A 19,908-nucleotide genomic window follows, 5' to 3' on the forward strand; every position below is an offset into this window, starting at 1 on the left:
CTTCAACGTCAAGGAATGACGACAATGTGGAGAAAGTTCGTGCACTGGTGAGAGGTGATAGACGTTTAACCACGCAATAACTGTCAGACATGCTTCATATCGGCATGCTTTCATCTGTATATTAATAGTTCTCTTTCCTCTTATGCATGTCACATTTATGGGGGGGCTAATGGCTGGTTATGGGGGGCTTAGCCCCCCATAACCCCTACCTAACTACGCCTATGCTTGGTGGAATTGAAGTCCAGGATCGAGGTCGTTGTGCAGGGTGGCTACTCTAGGACCATGATAAAATTCAAGTATAATTCTCGGTTTTCAAGGCGAAATGTCCAAAAATTCAAGATGTTTTCTCTATTTCAACCTTACGTATTACCGCCTCTCAACATCCACACACAAATATCTTAATAATATAAAGGGTCCATGTGATTCCAACATCCAAAAATTATAATTCAATTAAACGGTATACGTAATATAATTAAAATATTTAATTTATTTAAGATGCTGTTTCTATTTACAATCAGAGGCGCAACCACGAATTTTTGTCTGGGTGGGCGGGGAGAAAGTGCCAGGATAGACATACTAATACTAATAATAATAGTGTTAATAATAATGTTATTATTATAACATTATTATTATTATTAGTGATTTCTTTTATTTTACTTCGCTTCTTGTGTCACTTTTGGCTAATTTGCGAAGATGGGGATGAGTGATATGATGAAATTGATGAATGGACAGTCACAAGCATTTATGCCCAAGCCAGAATTTGAACCTGCCGGGACCAAGATTGTTGTTATTATAATTATTATTATTAGTAGTAGTAGTATCAAGGACGTTATTACCATCATAAATTATGCCAAAAGGGGGTAGAAGTTGGTGCTAAAACATTCGAAATATGTTTCACATATATGCAACATGGAGAGATGCGGACACAATTGTGTATGTATTCAAAGTTTCTTTAATACATATTTTATAGAACATATATTATTTGAATACATTACACAACCAATTCATTCATCTCACAATAAACCAACAGCAAAAATGTCATAAATTGTCTCCGAAATGTGCACGCTCTCTTTTCCTCAAAACAATTGTTCGTGCATTTAAAACAAAATCAATGAAGACAAGTGCTATTTCTCTGTCTGATAATTTACCATACAATGCATTACGGAGAACAAGGATACAGTGTGAGCGAAGCGAGCAAGAAAATTTTTGGATCTAATTTTTGCAGGCTGAAATCAATATTGATTCAATACGGTGCAAATAATTTCACGGGACGCCAATGCATTCTCTCTTTTACAACTTTTGTGCCTCCCCGATGGTGTAGTGGTAACATCGTCGCCTTGTGATCAAGGGGTCACAGGTTCGATACCCGGTGGAGGCACATGGCAAAGTGGTTTGGATCCCTCTTTAAACTGTAGGTCCAGTCCTGATTAGCCTTTCTGTGCGTAAAGTGGACTTAATACCACAAATCAATCAATCAATTTTACAACTTTTTTCCATTTAGATAGTTCGGCACCCAGGGCAGACTCCTGCCTCCCCCTAGCTACAGTTATAAACTTGATAAGACTAAGAAAAGTAGAAATTGCGAGCGAAGCGACCAAGAAAATTTTACAGAAATAATTTTTATTTGCATAAAATGTGAATAGGATTTGGATTAATAAAAGTTGTAATTTTTCACGTCTAGGGACAAAAATTCAAGTAGAATTCACACATAATTCCCAGAGCCAATAATTCATGCATAATTCCCGAAATTCAAGGAATTCCCGGTGAGTAGCCACCCTGGTTGTGGCATCAATCACCGTGGATATCATTCGAAACACATGTAGTGAATTAATCAATAGATCTGATATTGTGAAAGCCACTCAGGGTGCCCATGTAGAGGTTTATTAATAATGAGAAGTATGTTCACTAAAATTCTTTGAGTCAATGAATGTTATGCAATGTCTACTGTTTCGGAGAAACTTTAAGCAGTAATGATATTTGGATCTATCATGGGGTGAATAATTATTTAGATTTGTTGTCACAATCATTAGAACCTGCTTATCTTTAAGATTTATCTTAAATCTGTTGTCAATTTGAACATAAGTATCTTCAACATAAATGTAAATTAAAAGAACAGTAAAATCTACCAGAAGTTAATAAGTAACAAGAAGCAGTAAAGCCATATTTCTACTTTTTTTTCTTCATGTATATAAACACTAACAGTACTTACCAGATTCCCTCAGTATTTCTAGAAGTTGTTTCTTTTGCCGTCGCATCTGTTTGAGAAAAATGTCTGTACCTAACTTTCTAATTTCTGTCACCAAATCCACAAATGTTGTGGTGTGCTCCCTCAGGACTGCTGGAAAACGATGTTTATATTCGAAGCCCAATGTCAGAAGATAATGCGATAGATACATGCAATTGTTGTGGAAGATAGCTGTAAGAAAGTATTAACAAAGAATTACCATAATTTATTTGTAACTATTTCACATCAATTTTAATGCCAAGTATGATTACCAGGGAATGGATTTATATGTAGTCTAAATGTACTAAATATGTAAATGTACGAGAGTCATCCAGACAAAAAGGAACATTTTGGTGTAAAGCACAAGCGACAAATGATGTGTTAAAAATTTAATGGTACAGAAGGTAAATACCTTCTTCTACTTTTCCACACATTCGCCATACCCATTCAAGCACTTATCATAGCGTGATACTAGTTTTTTGATACTGTCATTGTACTCGGTTGCCGCCAATGTATTCAACCATGTAGAAATAGCGACTTTGAGTTCATCAGCCATGGCAAAGTGGCATTCATCACGTCATTATCGCACACTTCACTTATTTGCTTATCAATTTCACTGACACAAACTTTTCTCGCACTCAGAAACCTTATCGCATTCCGCACCTCACAGTCACAGGATTCTCAATTTTGTCGCACATGTCCAGAGCTCACAGTATGATACCTTACATGTACACAAACACGTCTGCATCGTCTTACTGTTTTGCTCAAAGTGAAGAGGCATAGGTGGAGTGTGTGCATTGTGCTACAGTCGAATGTTCCCTCTTTCCGGAAAGCACTTTGCCATGGTTCTGAACTCAAAGATGCTGTCACTACATGGTTGAATGCAGTGACAGTATCAACAAACTGGTAACACACTATAAGAGCCTTAAAGGGGTATGGCGAATATGTGGAAAAGTAGAGTAATGTATGTAGTTTCTGTATCATATATTTTTTTGGACACATCATTTGTCATTTGCGTTTTACACCAAAACTTTCTTTTCTTTCTGGATGACCCTTGTATATTTAGTTATTTCCACCAAAATATGGAGTTAAATATGGACTTAAAATTGTTAAAATTTACCTATTTCATAATACACACTACACGAGCTACAAAAAAAAATACAGACTCTGCATTGCATCTATTACCATCGTGACTGTCTTGAAAAAAAAAAAAAGAAGAAGCGAATTCCTCACGTGGCACAAAATCGTTGCTTCTGGTGCTATTGGGTGCTGAACTAGTAGTGAGGGCAGCGGCTAACTTGACTTGGGGGACTCTCTTCCAACATTGCCCAAATAATGTTTGTAACAACCACAAGCCGATGCTTGAGCCCTCATTATCTAATGTTGACAACAATTGTAAATAAACGGGAATTCCAAGTATTTACAATAGCAAAAGCAAACTGTTGGGAGGGGATATATTGTTCAGATGACAGAAAACTTGTAATTAACACAAATAGAGGGTATAAAAAAGGTCATAAACTTCCATTTGTTTAACGAAGCTTCAGACTTTGTCAGTTATTCGCAAGCAATTCACCGAACTCATTCGGTCACAGACATGCAGTTATTGCGTGAATATGGAGTGTAAAAAATAACTAAAATATGAGTGAAAACCTAATGTATGAACAAATACGGAAAATATAAACTGAATTTATCGGGTCTACATGCACAAGGAAAGTTCAATATATAACTGATTTCAGCTTAATACATAAATATGTATTTATAGATAAATCTGTTCCCTTATGATTACCCAAGTGACCCGTATTTACAGATCTCAACAACTGAGGGCCGGTTGCACCATCTCCGCTTAACGTCTTATCCCCCACTTAACACCATTTTGCGGTTGTTCAATGTCCGCCTAACGTTACCAGAGGCCTGCACAAGACCTGGAGCAGACCCGTTCGCGAGACATCGCTCCTAAAATACCATGCAACCTGCGCAACACCCTCGCTTGAGCAGCTTGTCTGGCCACCTGCCCAGATCGTTCCTGGCAGGCATTGTAGACCCGCCGGGTACCCGCAGTCTTACGATACCTAGTAGGTCTCAGTTCGTTCTTTCCATCAACTGCAGGCCCCTCCCTCTGCGTGACGTAGTTACTTCCAGTAGAAACTGCACCGGACCCACACCGTTCTGCAGTGTTGCCAACTGCAATAGATTTTCACTACTTAAAAAGGGAACTCAAAGCTTCGTAAGCCACATCATCAATGAAATGAGATTTACGACGATTGTTGCTACCCCCCCCCCCCCCACACACACACATTGAAATAGGTTTTCCGTGGCACAGGATCCATAAGTATATGTCGTAAACAACCAATATACGTGTATATAGTGATATAGGGCAGGACTGAAACATGTCACGTTCGACGCTGAGGTCGCGAGTCGAACAACACACTCTTCTACTGCGAACACCAGGGTCGTAGCCAGCCAGGGGCAATGCCGTTACCCTCGTTTGGGGTGGGGGGCGGGGGCAAGTACTTGGATAAACGTGCCAACAACAACAATCACAATAATAGTAATAAAGTAGCATGAAAGGCATTATTATCTTCATAAATCATGCAAAAAGGGGGTAGAAGTCGGTTCTCACGCATTTGTGTTGAAACAGAGGATTGTTAGTTAATAATGGAAAACAAGCACACAAACTGTTTTTGAAAGAAAGAAAGTGCATGATAAATGCATTCCGAATGTACATACATATGGCATGTAAAATTTCCATCTACAATATTTTCTTTTCACATGGAGCGACGTATTACATAATCAATTCATCCAACTCGTAACAAACCAACATTAATAGCAAATAATATCACGGGCCGCCATAGCATTCTGTTTTAAAACTTTTCTCACTTAGATCGTTCGGCGCTCAGGACCGTCTCCCGCTACCCCTTTGCTACGGCATTGAACTTGATGAGACTGTATAATATTTTATAATATATTTCTACTTTCATAAAATTTGAAATCAAGGGGTTGCAATTACCCCTCCATTCCCCCTCTGCAGGTGCCCTTGGCCGTCTGGAAGGAAAATGCAAGAAAAATATGAAATTTAACTCCATCTTGAGTACCCTTTAGCCCTGCTACTCTTTAATTCTGCTAGCCTGTTTTTTCTTGTGCTTTAATGTTTGACCCCCACCCTGACCCCTCCGCTAGACTTAATTTCCGTCCAAGGTTGTGAGCAATGCCCCCTGCCCCCCCTCTGGTTGCGCCACTGCGTGCCTGGTTAAGGCACCATGCAATAAAAAACAATTAGTTTTCAGTGAAAAGATTTTTGTTTGCTCGATCATTCATTTAAATAAATGAAGCTGTAATATTGCGTGCATTTCCTGGCAATAAGATAAAAACTGCTTACAATGAACTGAAATCACTAAGTATATACTGTAAATTCTCCTTAAAACAGAGAGCTCCTCCTAGGACTTCGTAGGATTTAGGAGCTACGTAAGTAGGCAACACTGGCTGCAGCCGTCCACGTGGTGATGAAACACCTGGAGCGACACGCTGCCGGAGGGCTGTTTCCTTCCAGCAGGTTTTGCAGGCGCCCGGGTCTTGTTAAATGCCCAGTTACCTTGTAAGCGCAGAGCGCCTTGAAGACCAAGAACCCGGGTAAAGATGCAAGTCGACTCGTTGCCGTGGGCAGGCGAGCAGGTATACCTGCCCTCGCGAGCAAGCGGGCGTGGGTAGGTAAAAGGCACACAATGCAGCCCTTTGAACGTTACCTAGCACTTAAAGTCCCGTGTAGCGTAAGTGGCGGTCGGGGCTCCACCTAACGCATTAAGTGCTGGATAAACATGGAAAAGCAGTACACTGTGCAGCCAACAGATACGTGCAGTACCTAGTATAATCTGTGTTTGCACTTTTATAGTTGATAAAATGGCAAAGTCTCGATCAGCTGTTGTAAATTGCGAAAGTTTGCTGCATGTTTTGCATTACCAAATAACAGCAAAAAAAAGGCGGATTTGTTAATTATCCCAGGAACGGCAATAAATAAAGCACGTTTATAAATATATGTGTAGAAATCAATATTAGGTGGTCATTTTCGTGTGTGTTCCGAAAATGTACATTGATATTAGCATTAGCAGTTTCACTAATTTTCGTAAGTAGGATTTGTGTGCATGCGGGTACAGATATATAAATAAAACCAGGTTAAAGTAATGCGTTTGATGCTTGCAAAATTGTATTAAAATGCCGTTCCAAATAAATGAATGTGTGTTTGCTGTAACAAATTTCTTCAACCAAACACAATACACGAAATGTACACCATGCATTAGTTGCTTTTTCGCAATCCTAGTAATTTGTAATCCTTAAGATTAAAACACGTGTAATATTATTCGAGTCACTTACGTCGCCATTGGTGTGAATGTAACATTGCAAATAAACAAATAATGTGTTGTTTCCGAATTACAACTGGCAAAGAATGCACGCATAATATTTAGCAGTAGCTACTCTTATCTCTTACCGTCCAGTTCATACATATGTACAAGGAACAATTTCCGAATGGTGATGTGTTTTTTACAAACACACACATTTACAATAATAACCTTGCAAGAAACTACATACCTAGTAGTACATAAGACGTAATACCAATCTTTAAAGAAACGTATATTTATATATGTGTGATCTTGTATGTTAACTTCCAAAACTGGCAAAAAAAATTTACTGTTAACAAGCATCGTTATGATGTTAACATGCATGTACAAGGAACAATTTCCTACTGGTTTTGTACCTAACCTAACCAACCTTACCCTAATATTCATGGGAGAGCATAAGACGTAAATGCCAAAGGTTTTTTTTTTTTTTTTTTCGATATTTACTACTTAGAGGAAACGTTTTATGCGAAGTAACATATTTTTAATTACATTGTGCGAGATTTTGTACTTTAACTTTAAAACTGTCAAAGAATAGTAATAATAATAGAGACAGGTACAGCAGTATCTTTACGGCGTTGATACGTATATACAAGGAACAGTTTCCGAATGGTGTTACGTTTCGTAGATACAAAGAAAATGCACCATTGTAACAAACCTTGCACGAATCTACATGCCTGACGATGCATAAAACGTGCACTCAAGTTGTTTTTTTTTAACATTCATATGCAATACACATGGTCTTGTATTTGATTTTTCAAAATAACTGGCCTAAAAAGACGAGCGGCTAGGGGCAGCATTAGCACCTTGGGAAATACATTCTAATAACACCAAACCTGGTCTGCCTAACCTATCCACGTAATCTAATAATAGCATAAATAAGCATGTAAATAGGTTTGGCAAGTTATAGTTTGTTTATTTAAGCTATTATATGAATACGTGGATAGGTTAGGCACGCCATGTTTGGTGTTGTTCACATGTATTACCCAAGGTGCTAATACTGTCCGTATCCGCTAGTCTAAAAAGGACCACAGCTTGTACGTATGTACCAGGTATATTTTCCGGGTGAATATTACTGTTAGTTTTTCTTGTATGTACGCATTGCTTGCATGATAGAATTATTTTCCTGTAGTTTATTTTTTCCTGAGAGCACAAAGACTATGTTCTAATAATGAGGATATCAAAAATGAAGAAGAAAGGCTCTTTAATATAGCAAAAGAAAATGGCTTTCACACTACCAGAATAAACCAAATCAAAAAACAAGTTGCAAGAAAACTAAAGGAAAAGAGAAATACAGACAAAGATGAAAAATCTGTTGAAAAGAAATTTGTGTGCATTCCATTCCACAAGGGATTCTCACATAAAATTGCAAAAACTTTTAGAAGTTTTAATTTCAAAATTGTTTTTAAATCACCAAGAAGTTTGGAATGTACATTTAATGAATTCAAAATGAGAAACTCGCTACCAGATGTGGAAACCACAGGAATATATAATATAAGTTGTTCATGTTCAAAAGATTATGTGGGACAAACAGCAAGGAAAATGGCAATAAGATGGCACGAACATGATTTGGACATTATAAATCTAAACCCAACAACAGGTTTGTCAACTCATATCATCGAAGAGAAGCATTTGATTAAAAAGAGAAGGGTTTTAAAAAGATTAACGGGAAACACAGAGTTGAATGTCTGGGAAGCCTCGTTCATTGCGGAAGAACACTGGAATAAATTAAATAATGAAAATGGTAATATAGATCCAGTGTGGAGTTTTCTTTTTCACAAATGGAGTAAGCCACCATCTTTAAAATTTAATGTAACAGAAAACATCAAGAGACTTTGTGAAAACAATGATGAATTTGAATTACCTGATGATATTTGGGATTCATAATTTAAAAAATAGACTGCTTTTTTCACAGTTAAGTTGCTATATTACAACAATGTAACATTGACAACATCCATTATATAACAGATTCTTTTTGTTTAAAAATTACTAACCATTGTTATAACTGTATCTTTAGTCAAAATGAAAATAAATGTCTGATGAAAGGAGCGTGTGTTCTCCTGAAACGTCACAAAGAAAAAACTGTTTTCTTATGCTTGTAATAACCGTAAACTACAGGAAAATAATGAATATTACTGTTTTTTGTAAACAAATATATACGTTCTTGCATTGCACTAGCATATAACGTTGCACGAAACTACCTATCTGAAAGTATATACAGCCTGGAGTTTCTTATTTTTCCTTAATAAGAATAAAACATGCGTACATACAGTACTTTACATTACTATTTGATTATTCCTTTTGTGCTAAGATGATAGTAATTCCCAAAATGTACCTTGTACATAGAACCGTTGATTTTTGTTTGTGCTATCCGAATTTGTTTTGAATACAAAAATTTAATTTTCATTTGCATCGTTATTACTCAACCAACTTTCAATATTAATCTTGCACAAGAGCTGCATTATAAATAAAGAAGATGGTCAACGTTGATAATACAATACTCGCTATTCGCTACAGAAGGGGTTACGGATTGATAAATTATTAACAGAAACGAATGTTAATTAGTAAGAGCAGAATAGAAGATTGCTCTTCTCATTCCGTATATTTATACAAACTCAGATATGTCAGCCTTGCACTAAAAATTTAATAAATGTAACTTGCATTTGTTACGACTTCGTAAAATTTTGGTCACTGTTTAGTAGTGTTTAATATTTTTAAAAAAGTGACCGTAGGTCTTACTGAAAGATAAGACGACGAATATTCTTCTTTGCATTATGTTAATAGGAGTAAGTGAAAAATAAATTGAAAAATTTGTAAGCTTCCCACTACTTCGAAAGATTACGGGTTCATTTGATATTATATGAGAGTACGACAAATGCATTACCTACTTCGATCAGCTGTTTCATTTTATTGCAATAAATATTTAGTTTTTTAAACATATTTCAGTTGAAAAAGCATGCATTTGGAATTGACAAGCAGACATTAGCACGTAATAAAGAAACAAAACATAATCGAAAACACAACTTTCTCCAGTTTATGTTGCCAGGTTGTACGGCAAGCAGGAGAAAGTTCCACCTTACAAGGCTGAGGATAAAAATGCTTGGTGCAACCCACCGCCGCCTAAATCTCCCACCTGTCGTTATCCAGCACTTTGTAAAGTGGCAGATTGAGTGGCGATGGTGCAACCGGCCCTGAATGAATATAAATTCTGATTCAAGGTCTGTTTTCTGAACAGAACAGGCTGTCAAGACTGGACATACAGTTTAAAATGGGATTTCAATGACTGTGTGCACCAACCAGATTTGTTTTTCAATTGCAGCTAACCAATTCCACTCAAAGTGTTAGTCAATAGTTTTAGAGGTTCTAAGTGCAATATTTGCCATTTCTTCTACATGGTGTCATAAAATCACGCAACCGAGACTTTGAACATATGTAACTTTTATACAAAAAAGTGATAGAGACATGAATCTTATATTGGGTGTTACCTTTGTCAATGTCGATATTTTTTAAACATTTATTTATTTATTATGTCTTGTTTATCATGGCGAAGTTAAGGCTTTGTAGCCTTTTCTACCACTTAACCATGTTTACATCAAAATTTGATCATATGAAAATTAGAAAACAACATTTAAACCATTACATAGAAAGGTAAATATTAAAATAAAGAAAGAGAAATATAACATTACAAAGAAAAAATTACAAAAAGGATAAAAAAAAATACATACGGGAATAAAAACCTAACCTATACTCACGAGCATACAACAAAACACACACAATCACATATTCATGACAGTAGTTAGGGATTTGAAAATCGTGTTGTAGATGAATGTTCAGTATGGGCTAAAAGTTACTAAGGTGAAAGCAAGTTTTGTACCAAGTGGAAACAAATATGTATAAAAGACAGCTGTGGAGTCCCATGCAAAAATTTTCCATGTCTATAGATTTTCTCTGGATATTAACCGAATTGATAAAGGAACTAAAAATTTTTAAGCATTTTACGCATTACAGGCAATTTATGGGGTTAATTACGAAATATTCATAAAAAAAAGTTACGATTTTTTAAAATTATGAGGTTTATTGGCAACATTGGTTGTGTCAGAGGGCAGTTCCAGGTGTGCCCGACATCTGCCTATGTTAGTGTCCAGGTAAAAGAAGAGACTTAAATTTTATCCTACAAATAGATAAGTGGGTTAGTTTAATGTTTAAAAAATATCCACATAGACAAAATTAATACCCCGTGTAAGATTCATGTCTGTCGCTTCTTGAACAAAAGTTACATACACCAACAATCCCAGTTGAGTGACTTTTTGGATACCCTGTAGTTATTAATTTGTTTTTGCCATACGCGAGTTTATGTATGTGCCTACCCAATGGCATATTAGTAACTCTTTTATCTTGTAATCAATGGGTACCAGGTTTGTTCTTCAGTGGAGACATATTGCACAAAGATTTAGATTACATTTTAAAACTGTAGGCTCACTCCTGATTAGACTATTTGAGCATAAAATGATCTTAGAACAAACTTTTACATGTTTGTGCCTTAAAAAAAAAAAAAAAAAAAAAAGCAAAGCAAAGTTGCCATTAAACTATTAGATGTTTCAGGACAATTAAACCATTAGTATCCACATATATCCACATATACCCCATAATCAATATGTTACTACAAGGGAGATTGAGATCCCAAAGTACCTTAGAATTGTGAGTACTGGTATGGCTCAAACACCCTGGTAGACACCCTGTAAAACCTTTTGCATACTCTTAAACAAAGTTTGCATCTGATACATCAACTAAAATAATGAAATGTGTAAATCAGCAAGCAATGTGCAATGCTTTGTAATACAAAACTTTAATAGTTACCTGATTGTTGAGGAAGTGTTTCAAGAAAGTCTTTGTGATAAGTTGGTACAACTCCACAATACAATTCAAAAATATTCCTTGCTGTGTAAAAGAGCCTTATGGAGCACATGGTCTCACTCTTCACAGAATCCAGAAGAACTTCATGAGCAAGATCCAGGAGTTCTTTAGCAGATTTGCTGTTAAAAAGAAGAAAAAAGTTAACCAGTTTAGCAAGTCATTTGAATGAAACATGTGAAAAACCATATCAGTATCATCCTACAAGGGCAAACCACAAAATAAGTAACACCCGACCCATGTTCCTGTACTGAAAGAGATAAAATAATCACACTTAGTGGTAAACACTGTCTGGAATGTTTTCTCCCCACACCCGAAACAGCCATCACCGTGTGAGTATGGCACATAATACTGAGGTGGCAACAAACATTGAGGTGCGTTCCGTCGTCCCATTTTTGTGGGCACAAAGGTATAATCGGAGTGAAATCCATCGTCAAATTGTTGAGGTGTATGGTGAGAATGCTATGTCACACCCCATGATTGCAAAAATTGTGCAGATGTTCGAAGAGGGAAGAATGAAAATGAAAAATGAACAACATGTTGGGTGACCTGCACCTGTGAACACTATCAACAATGCAATCATTCTTGCCAACCAGCAAGTGAAAATTAAGCAGATTGCAAGTGAATTGAACGTTTCATATGATAGTGTGTCTATGCTGCTTCACGATCAGTTAGGTTATTGTAAACTGTGATCTCACTTGTTAACGCTTGTTAACCAATGGGCACAAAAATCATTAAATAACTAACTCTCTAGCCTTCTTAAACCTGAAGGTTCATGGCTGCAGCAATACAAGCCTTCTATTTGTTCGTATCCTGAGCAAGATCTATCCATCCTTTTCCATCCCTACCAATTTCCTTTAGATCCATCTCAATGTTATCTCCCCATCTTCATCTTGGATTTCGTACTGGTCTCTAACCACAGGTTTCTAAACAAGAATCCTTCTTTCCTCTCCCATTCGTGCCAGATGACCTGCTCACCTGTATTCTTGATTTAATCACAAAAATCAACTCAATTGAAATTGGACAAAAGTTTTACACACAAGGAATCAAAAAAACTGGTCACACGATTTGAAAAGTGCTTGTAATACCTTGATGACTATGCCGACAAAAGTTAAATGTTCATACGATTTTGTCCAATATTTTTTTGTGTGCGTTTTGTTTGTTTTATACAGGGAGGGTTATAGCTTACTTTTGATATACCCTCATACCTTCAAATATGAACTCTTGTTTGAATTTGAATTTAAAATTTTGGGTGCGTCAGCACTTAGGCTAATTTGCACCCGTCACTTTATACGGGGTCCAGCCCCTTACCATAAAAAAAAGGTAAAGTGTTCCCCTGTGCATAGCACCACGCCATGAAGGCGTATAGGGGGTGTGGGGGTAACGCCCCACACTTTCTTGATCCGGTCGTGAGTGGGGGTGATGTGATCAGCATCACGCCCCTGACCGCCTTTACCCCCCAGGGTTTCCCCCAGGTACCCATGTTATTCGACGCTGGGTGGGCGCCGGGGCCGCTTCCATCGTTAGAAAAGTTCCCGGATTTGAACCGGCCGGGGATCGAACCCGGGACCTTGAGCATGGTAGTCAGACGCGTTACCGACTGAGCCACCGCGACCACCCTTACCATAACAAATAACAAAACTGTAACGTCGCATAACTAAAATCCTAAAACATTCTGACCGGCTAAAAGCTGAGGCTGTAAAAGTCACTCAGCACACATAAGGATAAAACACAGGACAACACACAGATTTATACTGGTCATAGGGCAAGTCACCAGAGCCTCGTTAGTCTGCAAAATGCAGTCCAGGGTGTACTAAGTGGAAGGTCACCCCTTACACCCCTAAATATGAACTCTTGTTGCATATTTAAGACATTTAATCGAAACAAGACATTTATCAATGTTCTTCTTGAAAGCTGTGTAACTACTGTTGGATATTCCAAAATAGTGCAGTAAGTGTTACTAATTAAAAAAGCATTATATTCAAGTTGCATGTTGTGTGACAGCATGACACGGCTGAGACACCCTGCAAATTATTATTTTTATTATTAGGACTCGGAAGTTGATGATATAAAAAATGTCAAAAAATGTCAATTTTCGGTCTTCAAATGAAAGCTTCATTTTTCAGAAATTACAAGAGAGTAGTTAACACTTGTGTATCATGTGCATCACATTATATTTTTTTTTATATTGTGACTATTTTTTACTTTAAAACCACAGATGAAAGTGATAATAGAGACCACCAAGGGAAGTGAGTCTTCATCCAAATTAAATTTACCACTATCAGTGGATTAATAACAATATTGTGCTTTTGGATTGACCATATTTTTGATTAATGGTATACTTGCATAAAAGACAGTGTTAGAAAATTTAAATTTGTAAGATATGCTAGGAAATGCATTTAAAATTCATAAAACAACAAAGGAGGAGAAAAAGAAGCTTAAAAAAATAAGAAAATGCAATTAAAAAAAGGCAAAACATACTGAAAAATGCAAAATAAAAACAATGTTTCCTGGTTCTCACTGAGTAGAAGGAAAACTGACTGATATCTGGGTTAGCATTGTTTTCAAGGCTCAGAAAAAAAAGATTTTTCATCAACTTCCGAACCCTAATTATTATTATTATATGAAGGGAGAAACTTGCAGTTAACTGCTCCAGAAATGGAAGTACAAATTATCTAAGAAGTTGGTAGAATTACAGTGTATGGTTTCACAAAAAATTAGTCTGAATATTGAATTAAATACCAATATTTTTTTGCGACATCTAAAAATAATGTAAGGTAACCAACCAGTATTTGTCCTAAGTGTAACTTGGCAGTGGTAAGGGGGCACTTGCACCTCCAAAATTTTCAGGTTTATTAAAATTTGCAAGTTACTTTTGTTAACCTTGTGGCACCTAAGAAGCACAGTAATAAAGAGCAATATTTGTGTTTCTTCAAATGTGACAAGTTTTTTAGCAAATAATACCGAATGCTTTTTTATGAGATGATTTTTTTTCAAGTCTGCTCTCCCAAAGCTAAGCCTCAATTTTGATTCTTCATGCTCAGAATTAGGCACCAAGTTAGGTCCATGCAGCAGGGTGTAGGTTTAAATACTTAAAAATTTCTCTTTGTGAATTATTTTTCTTACTTCTTCTACAGTCACTCTAGGCAATGTAAATGTCGTTAATTAAATCACTTCTTAAATTCTACAATTAGCTGGTGTAGCGGTAGCTCAGTTGGTAGAGCATCTGACTGTCATGCAGGAGACCTGGGGTTGATTCTTAGGGTGGGTGATCTAAGGTCAGAATTTTTCCAGCCTTGTCCCCGCATAAAGTGATTCTGGGGTTCACCCAGCCTCAAATCAATGGGTCCCTGCAAGGTAAAGGTGGCCGGGTGTGATGCTGATCATGTCATCCAAGGTATGGCTAAGAACAAGAATATGTGGAGCCCTGCCTCCATATCACCCTATATGCCATCATGGCATGTGTGCACTTTACCTGGTTTAAATCAACAAAGCACCTCTCTACCTCCATAGTAATGAGTATAAAGGGACAAAGAAATAGTTGTAGAAGTAGCCATACTCAGAAATAGCTTTAAAAAAACAGAACGGTGGTGAACTCTAAGTTGGGAGATGAGTGGAAATAGTGACATAAAAGTCTGGCAACAGTTTATTTAGGAAATCTCCTGAGAAATAAATAGATCTGGCAACACTGGCTTGGACTATGCTGAAGTCTTGTTCCCCCTAACCTCCCTGAATGTGCAAGTGTGATGTGCTTCCACTGTAGCTTGTGGCTGCTACTACTTTCAAGGAATGTTTCTGGATGTCTACTTACACTATATAGCCAAAATTCACTGGCCATCCAAATCCAAGAGAAAGTGGCGATAGTGTCATGGTCTGGGCTCCGGCCATTAGTTTTGGACAATGGCAACAAGAAAAGCAGTGTTTATGACAATTTAGACAATAGAATGCTGCCCACAATGTGGCAACAGTTTGGAATGGGCCCTTTCCTCTCTCAACACGATAATGTCCCTGCTCATAAACAGGGTCATTGCATCATAGTTTGGGGACAATCAGGTTGCTGTGCTTAGCTGGCCCTCTCAAAGCCCCGACTGGATGAACTGGAGTGTCGGTTGCATGCCAGACATAATCGACTGAAAACCACCCATGAACTAATTAACTATTCATGAGGCTACAGGATGAATGAAAAAAACAACTCCACCAGCAATATACCAGAACTTAGGGAAAAGCCTGCCACGAATGCTGTAATAATAGCAAAGGGAGGTCAGACATCTTATTACTTACTTGGCTGGTGTCTTTGGAATGAAAAGCACTGGGTGTCCAGTTACTTTTAACTACATATGTAGTGTATTTGTGCATTGTGCATCCGCAATGACCCAACTGTTTATATTTATTTCGGTCATTCCATGTCAAATCAGGCAGGACTTGACCCTCCCAGTCTCTGACTTTGATGATATTTAAAACATAATTTCGCCTAGCTCCAAAACCTGACTCCAAATAGTAAAGCCTTGTAATCAAGGGGTCCCAGGTTCGATACCCGGTGGAGGCACATATAGTGGTTCGGATCCCACTTTAAACTGTAAATGTCTAAATATGCAACTTCTTTTGCATTGTAGTCACCTGAAAACAAACATTCTTTAAGAAGATCAATGAATGAGTCAGGTTCTTCAAGGACCATTTCGATTTTGTATCAGATCGGTAAATTGTGTATCATCCCATTCCTAAATTAAATATCATGTTTATTTTTAAGCATTTTATTAACATGTTGCCCTAAATGTGCTTGCACTGAGCAGAAGCTTCATCAAAATAAGGTACACACAGATGTTTATTCTTCTTAAACACAAATAAGTTAAAGTTAATTTGCATCGGCATTATTGAATTAATTCTGTAATGAATGCAATGTAATATTATTAAGTAAATTCTCATTGCTGAATTAATAACAAAAAAATGAACAACTTGCCAAAATGCAGAACATTTTTTATAAGGAGGCCAGTAAGGAAGAGCAGCGAGCAGACATGCATTTCCTGGTGGCGGAAGGTATGCGAGACATTTACGATCGAATGATGACAATGTATGGGGAACATTGTCTATCTCTGTCGCAAGTGAAGGAGTGGAGTCTGAGGTTTCACGAAGGAAGAACATCACTGCAGAACGATCCACGACCTGGACCATTTGTCACTCTCGCAAACAATGACCTCATGCAACGTGTGATCAACAGGATTGACAGTGTATAGAGGAACATGTTGCTCTTCCTTACTGGCCTCCATGATGTGCCAGATGGCAAGTCCCTGTACGTCTGCACTCACACGGCTCACACTCGCACTGCTTCACACAAGGCTGCAAAGCGACTGCCATCTACCGGGCGATAATGGAAGTTCCTTCCAGCAGAAGGAGTTTCGTGCATCAGTGGCATTTACATGGTGAGATATATGTGGTGGCCTGTTCTCCACTGACTTACCCATCTATAATAAAAAAATAGTTCTTCCCACAAAATGTAAAACAGCACATGGTCGTAGATCTGATATGTTTTGATTCATCCTCATCTTCACGGTTAGTGGCAGAAAAGTGACGTGAAATAAACTAAATCACTCAATCATGCACATTAAACATGGTAAAGCAATACAAGAATTCTTCATTTCATATCCGTATAAATATGAATTAAATAATATTTCTGTTTTGAGATGTGTTTTGAAGTATGAATCTAGAAATAAGAGTTTGAATGTTGCGTGTTGAATGGGATATGATTGATTGATTGATTTGGTGTTTAAGTCCACTTTATGCACAGTAAGGCTAATTGGGACTAGACCTACAGTTTAAAGTGAGATCCGAACCACTATGTGCCTCCACTGGGTATCGAACCTGGGACCCCTTGATTACAAGGCGTGAATGGGATATGAATCAGTTCCAGCAATCAGTTTTCCTGCGTGGCAGAGTTGTCCGTTAACCTACATCCCCCACACAACTGCCCCATTTTGTTTCATATTCTGTGTTTCTCGTAGGTGAATGACGTCAGTGTTATCGGCTCTAGCAGATTGGTCTTGTGCCCCTTTCAAGAGGAAAAGTGGATCAAACAGAAGTGTAGTGTCTTGTGCTTTCATTGTTGCAATCTTCCCTGGCATAAAAAGTGGAACCACATGCAAAAGAATGACTGAACCGTTCAAGACTAAGGTCCCCCAGATCCACGCCTCCTGTGCACTGTACTCCCACGGGGAGGGGAGGGGTAGGGTGGAGCATGCTTCCTTATGGCCCAAGTTGAATGGATAAAGGGGAAGGTGCACAAAGGATTCTGGCTGAAGGTTCCCTTGTTTGTGGTTGCTCTTATAGGCATGTGCATTGCACATGAGACTTCTCACTCGCACATGGCAGACAGATTGTCGACTTTTTGAGATAGATCCAGTGTTGCCAATTGTATTAGAGTTATGCTACACCAAATCTGGGTAGATCGTTCCCTCTTAGAATCACATATGTTGTTCTGTTCTAAATTATATTAAATTAAGTGGATCGTTAGTCAACCAACAGAGTGAAATGGTCACCATTTTGCTCTGTTAGGATCTACAGAGAGGTCCTGTCATGGCTCTATGAGCATCCCACAATTGGCAGAAGTGGGGTATGTTTGGTGGACTACAATGTGATCCTCCCAGCTAGATCTGAGGGATCTGCTGACCAACTGAGGGATCTGCTGACCAACGACAGGTGCGGTCCTCCATTCATATTGGGAGTTAGGCGTAGAGCTGACAACTCTGCATTGTAAAAAGACATGTCAAGATCAAAATAATACCGAATTGCAGAAAAAATAATATTGAAATTTAGGGAAAAATAAAACAAAAACTTCACATCCCTAAGTATTTATGGTTAGACTAGGTAGTTTCTGTACCATAATTTTTTTGCATAAATCATTTGTCGTTTGTGTTTTACAGCAAAACATTCCTTTTTATTCTAGATGACCCTCATATTATTGTATCAATTTATTATTATCTAAATCTAATGAGATTCAATAATTCTAGAGTGATGTTATAAATGTTTTTCTCTTAAATACCTGACTTGACATCTTGGCAACTGAAATGTATTCTCACTGAGCAGCACTTCAGGCCTCATTCCTTCCATGGTTCTGTCCTGGGGTTCTTCTGATCCAAAAGATAACGTTCTTTGAGGTTCCTGAATATGAAAAATTAACAATTACAAAAATGGCCAGATGCTACAGAATTATTATTTCATTGCATGTCACATTCTATTGATTTGATTTTACGATATTTAGGATACTATATACGTAAATATATATCCTTTCATGTTAGATGGAATAAAAAACACGGTTGATAATTAGAAAACGTAAGTGAGTACTAAAAAGATTTCCGCAAAACTTGCTTGTAATAGTTCTCTTCATTTTGGTGGCCTCTGTCACGATCCACTTGGGAAACTCGATGCTTCACTGTTCACTGAAATCTTTTTAGTACTCACATCTTCTAATTTTAAATACATATCTATGTACACAAAAATAAGTGAAGTACGAGACAGTAAACACTTAAAAAAAAAAGAGAGAGAGAATCTGTCGATATTTCGCAGACTGGCCACATGTTCACAGAAGAAGAAGAAAGGTGGCATTGGTGCAGCAGTGTAGCCAGAAAGAAGTAAGCACGTGACAAGCGTTGACGAGAAAAGTACTTTAGCCAGTGTTTTCTGCATGGTTGGTGGTACGTGAAGTTCGGGAGGGAAAAAGGATGGAGGAATTGCTAAGTATAGTCTGGGTGGTATAGTGCCGTGCATGCCTGACATGTAAGCCCTTTCCCATCGCCTGCAGGGGAAGGTATCTGTGTATGAGAGTAATAAGTGGATAATGGCGACATGGACACAGTCATTAAAGGTAGTGTTATGGCTGTTGGTGTGGGTGACGACAGTGAGGGTTTTCGGTTGATGAACGATGGTTATTGATTCTGTGGATCAGGGGGGTAGAGGTTTTCCAACGTAGAAGTCACCACAGGTTTGGCACATGACGATGGATATGAGTTTCGGTGAAGGGTGAACTCACCAGCAGCTATAAAGATCTGTAGGGTGGGGGAGGTGATGAATATGGGGCAGGTCTTGCATCTGTAGACTGGGGGGAAGGGGTGATGTGAGGGGGTTGGTGTATTTTGGACCAAGATGTTCTTGAGGTTGGGGTAAACAAGAGACGACAGAGTTTGTCTCGAAAGATATTCCTGGTGTCGGGATAACTGTGAAGGATGGGGAAGAGGAAGTGAAGGGTGTGCTTGATCTTCATGAGGTGAGAGTAGTAGTGGGTGATCAATGAAGGGGGTTGGTTTTAGGTTGTTTAGTCTGGGTGAAGGAAGTGGCTCTGGTGATGTGTTTGTTGATGAGGGTGGAGGGGTAACCACAATTGATTAGGGCTTAGGT

General features: G+C 37.9%; 1 protein-coding gene across 1 annotated transcript in view; it reads right to left on the reverse strand.

Annotated features, from left to right (window-relative positions):
* Zw10 (Zeste-white 10 kinetochore protein) overlaps window positions 1-19,908 on the reverse strand; it is a 56,331-nt gene that overhangs the window by 12,749 nt on the left and 23,674 nt on the right. The window contains exons 5-7 of the mRNA XM_083131158.1: window positions 18,557-18,675; window positions 11,470-11,645; window positions 2,210-2,416 (exon numbers count right to left, since the gene is read on the reverse strand). Of these exons, the coding sequence (XP_082987284.1) occupies window positions 2,210-2,416; window positions 11,470-11,645; window positions 18,557-18,675 (502 nt within the window). The remainder of the gene's footprint in view (window positions 1-2,209; window positions 2,417-11,469; window positions 11,646-18,556; window positions 18,676-19,908) is intronic.

Source organism: Lepisma saccharinum, chromosome 1 (assembly GCF_977018435.1).
Source record: "Lepisma saccharinum chromosome 1, izLepSacc3.1, whole genome shotgun sequence".
NCBI lineage: Eukaryota > Metazoa > Arthropoda > Insecta > Zygentoma > Lepismatidae > Lepisma > Lepisma saccharinum.